The 9,058-nt window shown below is 41.0% G+C and overlaps 1 protein-coding gene across 1 annotated transcript; it reads right to left on the bottom strand.

The window, feature by feature from the left end:
* Positions 1-7,635: 7,635 nt before the first annotated feature.
* LOC112348139 (pentatricopeptide repeat-containing protein At4g02750-like) lies at positions 7,636-8,803 on the bottom strand. Its single transcript, XM_024680232.1, has 2 exons — positions 7,982-8,803; positions 7,636-7,863 (listed from the first exon to the last, which is right to left on the bottom strand). Exons 1-2 carry the CDS (start codon positions 8,801-8,803, stop codon positions 7,636-7,638), a joined length of 1,050 nt encoding a protein of 349 aa, XP_024536000.1.
* Between the last annotated feature and the right edge of the window lie 255 nt (positions 8,804-9,058).

Here is a 9,058-nt window from a genome sequence, read left to right as displayed (position 1 = left end):
TAGGTGGAAAGCATAGGATTCAACATCGAACAAAATTCAATAGTTAATGTACCATCAAGAACATTTAATGAGAAAACTTAATATAGCATACGTGGTTTTTACCCTTTATCCTAGGTGATTTACCATAGGATAACCACAAAGCAGAGCCTAAACCCTCCATGTGCCACATGTTATATGCCACATGTCCAAAGGACAATGGTGTGGAACCCAAGTTTCAAAGCCTTGGGCCACTGAATGAAGAAATGGTGCCAAACTCCCAAGTATGGAGCTAACGAGCAATGGCACTGGAGCATGGAACAACTCCCGAGCATATAGCCCAAAGAGTGAAAGGACAGGAGCATGGAGCAACTTGGATCAGTCCTAGAGCAACCAGCATCCCAATGCCAAGACCAATACACAAAATGGAGCCAAATAAAGTTTGGTGCTATTTCAGTATACTAGTGGCCTAATGTGAGGACATGGGTACTCCACTAGCTAGCATGGTGTGGAGCTTGGGTTTAGACCCAATCTAGACGCAGAACAAGGACAAACATGCAAGCGGGAGCTAAACTATGCCTCAGGTTGGTCAGCCATGCCTGACCTACCCACTATCCCTTCTATAGATTTGAAACCACTTACATGCCCCCCCCCTTTGAGGAACACATGCTTTAGGCTTTCACCCCAAACCTCCCTTAGTATTAGGAGTTAGTCTCTGGGATAAGCTTGAAACTTACTAAATATGGAATAACGTTAGATTGTGAATTTGGACATGGGACGAACACCATTGTGTTCAGGCCAATTTCTACATTCCGTAGATATGCTAAATGAGCAAATCTAAATACTTTCCATAATTAATATCTGGGACTGTAGCACACATGGTTTTGACCCTTTATCCTATGGTGATTTATCATAGGATAACACCACAAAGTGGAACCTAAACCCTCTTTATGCCACGTGTCCAAAGGAATGCGGTGTGAAACCCTCGGTTCAGGGCCTTGGGCCACTGAACGAAAGAACGGTGCCAAACTCCCAAGTATGGAGTCAAGGAGTGACGAAATCGAACCACGGAGCAACTCCCAAGCATATAGCCCAAGGAGCAAAGGGACAGGAGCCCAAAGCAACTTGGAACAGTCCTAGAGCACCCAACATCCCAATACCAGGACCAGCACGCAAAACGGAGCCAAATGGAGTCTGGCGCTATTTCGGCATACTGGTAGCCTAACGTGAGGATATGGGTACTCCACTAGCTAGCATGGTGTGGAGCTTGGGCTTAGACCCAAGCCGGACGCAGAACAAGGAGAGACACACAAGCGGGAGCTAGACTATGCCTCAGGTTGGTCGGCCATGCCCGACCTACCCATTATCCCTACTATACATTTGGAACCCCCCACAGCCCCCCCCCTTGAGGAACACACGCTTTGGGCTTTCACCCCAAGCCTCCCTTAGTACCAGGAGTTAGTCTCTGGGACAAGCTTGAAAAATAAGATTTTTCATATTTACCAAAACTTTGTCATCCACTTACTAAATATGGAATGTCTTTAGATTGCGAATTTGGACACGAGACGAACACCATTGTGTTCAGGTCAATCTCTACATTCCGTAGATATGCCAAATGAGCAAATTTAGACACTTTCCATAAATAGCATTTAAGACTGAAATGAGACTAACACAAAGGGCATGATAGCGAGGGTGTTTGGCAGACATGGTAAGCTATCATCTAGTGATATTGAGGGACCAATCTCAATATCGCAGGGGTTCTTGATACTAGCAAGTGCAAGCCAATGACTCAAGTTTCTCAAACCAGGCCGAGTATGCTTAGCAAGAAACATATAAGGTTCCTACCTTATGTTTATCCAATCTAAGTACATGGTCATTGATCAGTTTCTCAACTAACTCAAGTGGGAAACTGATAACAGGTCCAACAATACCGACCTCTTGCCGTCGTGGTAGTAAGGAAAGAATATCTAAAAGGACTAGCTAACAGATAACTTTCGATACCCGAAGTCACATTCACGATAGGGACTGAATTGAGACTAACACAAAGGGCATGATAGCAAGGGTATTTAAACACGGTAAACTATCATTTAGTGAATATTGAGGGACCAATCTCAATATCACGGGGGTTCTTGATATTAGCAAGTGCAAGCCAATGACACAAGGAACACACAAGGAACACATGCTTTGGGCCCCCCCTCGAGGAACATGCGCTTTGGGCTTTCACCCCAAGCCTCCTTTAGTACCAAGAGTTAGTATTTTGGATAAGCTCGAAACTTACTAAATATGGAATATCTCTAGATTGCAAATTTGGACATGGGACAAACACTATTGTGTTCAAGACAATCTTTACATTCTATAATTATGCCAAATGAGCAAATCTAGACACTTTTCATAAATAACATTTGGGATCAAAATGAAACTAACACAAAGGGCATGATAACAAGGGTGTTTGGCAGACACGGTAAGCTATCATCCAGCAATATTGAGGGACTAGTCTCAATACATGAGGGTTCTTGTCACTAGCCAATGCAAGACACAACAAGACAGGAATTCCTTACCAGGCTAAATATGCTTAGCTAATAGCACGTAGGAATTTCGTCCTTATGCTCGTCCGGTCTAAGTACACTTGAAATGCTCAATTAACTCCACTAGCACAAGAGAGACTAATAAAGGGTACAGCAATATTGACTTTCTGTCATTGTGGCAGTAAGGAAAGAGTGTCCATAAAAACTAGCCAACAAGTAACTTTCAATACCCGAAGTCACATTCATAACACTTAACTATCAAAAATTGTAGATAGCGTGCCAAAAAACTTGTGTAACATAACTCAAAGAACATAAGTATCATCGACTAGCAAGCAAAATACTTGCAAATGTATCACCTGAAGGAAATAACATCCAAATCTATCAGAACTAACTCGAATAACAATCAAATAAGAATAAAATGAATATTGCAAAGCAAACAAACACTTATTCATATCAACTATCGCACTAGTCAATCTAAATAGATCCCAGTCAACAATACGAAAGAACTTGAGTTGCTTAAGCAAGCATCAATAATATCTTACCAATGTCTCAAACCCAAAAGACCAATCCAGAGCAAATCATAAAGAATATGTGGTATTGTGAATAACCATAAGCCATCAAAGAGAATTACTAACTATCATAAAAGATCATTAATCATCCTATCAAATTAAATATGCATAACCATTGTTGAAGAAAGAATTCACCAATCTGAAGAATTTCAAATCATTTTATATCAACAACAATTTAGCAAAACCTTTAACAAGGATAATCAATTATCCTAGATGACAGTCAATCATCACCAATGATTGCCAAATGTAAATATTAACTTCAAGGATTGGTTTGGTAATCATTTATTGAGTATAGTTTTGTTATGTTTGGCTTTTGGATTGATGTAGAAATGCTCTTCAATTAGTTTTGCATTATGAAGTTTACATCGAAGCTATGAGCCAAAATACCTTCCCCAACAACTTCTAATAAATAGAACAATAAGCATAAAAACTCAAAGAACCAAAAGCTTGAAGAAGCATATAGCCAAGTCGTGCTTAATAATGATCATGAGTCTCACATGAACTAACTTCAATGTTGAAGAAGAAATCATGGTACAACCCATAATATCCTCCTCAACACATCCATAAGTTAAACCTCATAATGGAAAACTAATGAAGAGCATATCTACATCAATCCAAAAGCCAAATACAACAAAGTTATGCTTAACAAGTGATCATCAAACTGATCCTCCATGAATCTATCTTCTATAGCAAAACGTAATTTATTTCATAACAAGCATCATTAATGGTCAATATATCCCAATTCAAATCCAACAAGGATTCAAACATTCCAATATTGATCACTAACTTTTCCTCTCGTAAAGCTAGCATAGTTTATGATTAAATCATTTTTCAAGGAAAAGCTAACACTCAACCCCTACTAAATAATCCAACCTAGAATATAACTAACTCAAACCTGCCACTCAGTTTCTTTGAACGTCAGTATAGTTGTTAACTAACAAATGCACAAATGCCAATAATACAAAGCTATAGCCAAATCATCAACACTATCTTCATCAAGACTAATGAAAGTCAATATCAATCTTAAAGAGAGATATTTCATTTCATTCGAATCTCAACATTAATAATATCAATGATAAGGCATCACTTCAATGCTATCAACACTAGAACAAAGCTAAAAGAAGACAAAAACGAATCACTACTCAAAGCTCTCTACTAACTAAAGTTAAAGATACCTTAATCAATATCTGAAACCAATTCTTCAATAATACTTAGTTTCAGATAACACATCATCAAGGAGTGTTTCACCATATCCAAGACTCAATGAAATCCAACACCACGGACTAAATGTAACAAAATAATATCAATAAAAGTAGAGTCGATATACAAACTATATAAGTCTAATGACATGATTTTTTGCAACACCATTTGGCAAAACAAGCCCATCACTGATAAATCTTCATTGAGCAAAGAAAGTGTCAATAGTCCTAGACAAAATCTACAAATAATTACTAGTTGCAAAGCAACTAACAATCACTCTTCAACTTACCTTCACAAGACCCAAACACTAAACTCATGTCATCAAGTTATACACTTGTCCAATATGAATGTAATACCTCAGGTACGAGATATAGGCACATAAACAAATACGAACTAAATAACCACATTTAGCTAATAGCTTTGAGCATGCCTTGAAGAGGCTAGCTATACATGATCAACACTTAGCCGAAACTAAAGTGAAAACCATGAGATGGACTCATATTAGGACACAACCTCCTCATAGATAAAACCATAGTATGGGTACCAACATTTTAACTATAAATAACTAAGTTGGATATCACCATCCTTAGCTAAGGTGCAAGGACACCAAGACCAAATCAAGATCAGTGAAAGCTTACTACTCTCATAAAGTCTAATGAAATGCAAAGTGCAACTTACCACCTAACATAACGCTACAGATGAAATGTGCAAGGGTTATTTTTCTAGAAAAGCGTAACCACTTTTTTACACTAACTCTAAACTCTATCCAACTTAATTGCTTTACCCTCAAAAGTTAATATCCCTTTCGGGTCATACAAACTACATACTAAGGTCTAAGCTAACCTGTCGCGAATGTGACTTCGGGTATCGAAAGTTACCTGTCAGCCAGTCCTTACGGACACTCTTACCTTACTGCCACGATGGCAGGAGGTTGGTATTGTTGGTTCCCTTTATTAGTCCCTCTTGTTCAAGTGTTAGTAAACTGGGCTTAGCATCTGTACTTGGCCAGATGAGGAGAAGGAAGGAATTCCTAAGTGTTTATTTAGCTGAGCATACTTGGCCCAGCTTGTTAGTTCTCTTTTGCTCTGTCTTGCACTAGCTTGACAAGAACCCTCACGTATTGAGATTGGTCCCTCAATATCGCTGTATGATAGCTTACCGTGTCTGCCAAACACCTTCGCTATCATGCCCTTTGTGTTAGTCTCATTTCGGTCCCAAATGCTATTTATGGAAAGTGTCCAGATTTGCTCATTTGGCACATCTACGGAATGTAGAGATCGGCCTGAACACAATGGTGTTCATCCCGTGTCTAAATTCACAATCTAGGGATATTCCATATTTAGTAAGTTTCGACCAAAAACTAACTCCTGGTACTAAAGGAGGCTTGAGGTGAAAGCCCAAAGTGTGTGTTCCTCAGGGGGGGGTTATAAGGGGTTCTAAATGTATAGTAGAAATAGTGGGTAGGTTGGGCATGGCCAACCAACCTAAGGCATAGTCTAGCTTTCACTTGTGTGCCTGTCCTTGTTCTGTGTTTGGCTTAGGTCTAAGCCCAAGTTCCATACCATGCTAGTTGGTGGGGTACCTATATCCTCGCGTTAGGCCACCAGTATGCTGAAATAGAGCTAGACTCCGTTTGGCTCCGTTTTGCGTGCTGGTCCTGGCATTGAGATGCTAGTTGCTCTAGGACTGTTCCAAGTCGCTCCAGGCTCCTGTCCCTTCACTCCTTGGGCTGTATGCTCGGGAGTTGCTCCATGGTTCGGTTCCGTCACTTCTTGGCTCTATGCTTGGGAGTTTGGCACCGTTCCTTCATTCAGTGGCCCAAGGCCCTGAACCTTGGGTTCCGCACCACTGTCCTTTGGACATGTGGCATATGACATGTGGCATGTGTCACATGGTATAAAGAGGGCTTAGGTTCCGCTTCGTGGTGTTATCCTATGGTAAATCACCATAGGATAAAAGGTCAAAACCACGTGTGCTACATAACCGAAGTTCACTAATTTATACTAACTTACAAAAGTGGAATGGTTTTCAGGCAAAAATGATCAACATATTAGTTATTGAAAAAGTCTAAGAAAATTTGTGGAAATCTTTCATCCTAAAGAAATAATGACTCTAAGTTTAGGAATATAAACTTTCAAGACTCAACTAACTTCCTCCTACTAACAACTTCACATATTAACACAAAGTTTTATGACCTAGTAGCATATTTAAGCATCGAAATCTTGCCTATATTTATGACATCCAACACCAACATCTGCGAAATATAAATAAACATCCAAGGCTTGATCACAAAGACCATATCTTTGAATATCCATATTGAATTAACACTTTTCTTCAACCATCTTCAAGATCCAATGTAAAGCTAAAACACTAACAAGAAAAATGACATAGAAAATCAAGATCTAAGGAAAATTCTTCATCACTCAAAACTACAATGCCACTTCTACTAACACAAATGCTAGCAATGTCAATGTTTTAACTTCTCTATTCAATAATTTACTCCAAGTGTTAATAGATTCACTAACAAGCCATAGTAAGTGAATACTATAACCCTTTTCAACACCTCAATGGGCAAACAACAATCTCCTCCTTTGACTCTGAAGTAGCAGTTGGTCCAATTGCTTGATGCTATGCACTTGCAATTGAACAACCAAACTCAATTGATGGCGGCATTCATGGCATGTGGTAGAACTCCTCCTCCTCTTGGTGTCAATCCTCGCATTCGGCTAGAGTTCTTTCGCAGGAATCCTAAGGATGATGTGTACTATTGGTTCAATCACTTCACGATGATTGCCACATATCATTTTTGGGATAATGCTCGACGTTTGCACTAGATTCTTGATAGTGGTCCATTATACTAAGCTTGAGATGGTACCTTGTTTCTTTGAGGGTTTATCTGACATAAAGTGAACGAAAAAGAAAGAGCAAAAGAAGAGAAATGACAAAAAACTAGAAGGAAATGGTAGATCTAGACAATACAAAAAGCTAGATCTAAACCAAAATCCTAAAAGGGAACAACAAAAAGAAGGAAATGGAAAAAACTAAGATCTAAACCAAAATCCCAAATTCAAGCACTTCTTAGGGACAATCAAAGGTGCCCCTCACTTCCACCAATGTGAATGCTTGGAATATGGAAAGAGAATACAAAAAATATGCATTTTAATTAGCCCAAGAACCCTAATTTATATATAGGAGCGAATGGTCCGGATTGAAATCAATCCGACAGCTACCAAAATCCCATTATACTAATATTAATATATGGCAGCATAGCCATACACTTGGCCCTCACATAGATATTTATTTCTTTAATATTGTACTTTCGCATATGTTACATTGATAGAAAGTTAACTGGCCAAATGGACTCATCACAGCTGCTTTTCAGATTTGACATGAGCACGTAGAGCATCAGAGTCCCCTGGTTTCATCTCCAAGAGTTTCTCTGCAGCACAAGCTGCAACATCGATGTTCTTACCGCTACCATGAACTTTGCAAGCGCTGATCAAGCTCTTCCACGCGAGGAAATGCGGCTGGAAGGGCATCACCAGCAGCAGGCCTTCAGCCTCGGCAACCAGCCTGGCTTGTCCCAGCACCATCTGCCATCACCTGGAAGTGAATCACATTTGGAGAAATGCTGTACTCGGCCACCATAGATCAAAAGTAGTCGAGTGCCACACAGAGCTTCCCACCGTGATAGCAAGTCAGGAGAATTGCCTGGAAACTTATCACGTTTCTCGCCTCGCCCTCCATCGCCATGCTGCCAAAGAACTCAGCAGCTTTTTGCTCATGGCCATTCTGTGCGCAGCCATGGATCAGCGCGTTCCACAACAAAAATGTGGAGAAGATCTTCCCGACCTGCAAGAGATTCCCCCTTTGAGTGCTCGCGGCAAGGATTGCGTTCCAGCTCGCTGTGTCTCTCACTGGCATGGCCGCGAAGAGCTCCCATGCTTGGACGAGGCAATTGCTCTGGATGTAAGCTCCCAGCATCGTGTTCCACGTGACGCTATCATGCTGTGGCATTTTGTCGAACAAGGCTCTGGCATCGATCAAGCTCCCGTGCAAAGCAATTGCCGCCACCATTGCCGTCCAAGCGACGAGATCGCACTGTGGCATCCGTGCAAACATCTTCAGGGCTTCTTCGAGGTGGCCGTGGTTGGAGTAGGCCAAAATCATGGCAGTCCACACCACGTCATCGTGATAAGGAGCTCGATCGAAGAGAATGCGAGCTTCTTCAAGCTGGTTTCTCTCAGCCAGTGCTGTGATCATTGCCGACCACGATGCAACGTTCCTCTGTGACATGGCATCAAACAGAGACCCCGCTTCTTGCAGGCTGGACGTTGCCGCTAGCATTGCGTTCCACGAGATTAAGTCGCGGTGTGCCATTTTACTGAAAAGCTCCTTGGCTTTTTCAATATGCCCAAGCTGGGCATATGCAGTGACAAGAACAGTCCATCCCAGCTCGTTGGTTTCGGGGATTCTCATAAACCAATTTAGCGCATCGTTAACAAGACCTTTTCTTGCATACCCAGTAACCATAACAGTCCAAGAAACTATGTTGTGTTCTAGCATTCCATCAAAGACCTGGCTTGCTTGATCCGTTATGGGCATATGCTGTAAGTAGCGAGTTCCAGCAAACTACATCCCATTCTGGAACCTGATCAAACAATGCTTGGCATTCCTCCACGTTTCCCCGGTTTGCAGAGCCGAGATAACAGTGACCCATGCAACAAGATCCCTTTGTGGCATCTGGTCAAACAGCTCTTTTGCTTCCTCGAGATACCCATTCTGGGC

Source organism: Selaginella moellendorffii, unplaced genomic scaffold (genome assembly GCF_000143415.4).
Source record: "Selaginella moellendorffii unplaced genomic scaffold, v1.0 SELMOscaffold_27, whole genome shotgun sequence".
NCBI lineage: Eukaryota > Viridiplantae > Streptophyta > Lycopodiopsida > Selaginellales > Selaginellaceae > Selaginella > Selaginella moellendorffii.
Note: the sequence above shows the minus strand (reverse complement) of the source record. Positions and strands in the feature narration are given on the sequence as shown.

Bases quoted from the DNA above. Each gene is read 5' to 3' on its own strand.
- LOC112348139 (XM_024680232.1), bottom strand. From the start codon at position 8,803: ATGGTTACTGGGTATGCAAGAAAAGGTCTTGTTAACGATGCGCTAAAT. The intron at 7,864-7,981 runs GCAATTCTCCTG...AGGTGATGGCAG, and splicing joins GAAACGTGATAAGTTTCCAG to ATGGTGCTGGGACAAGCCAG.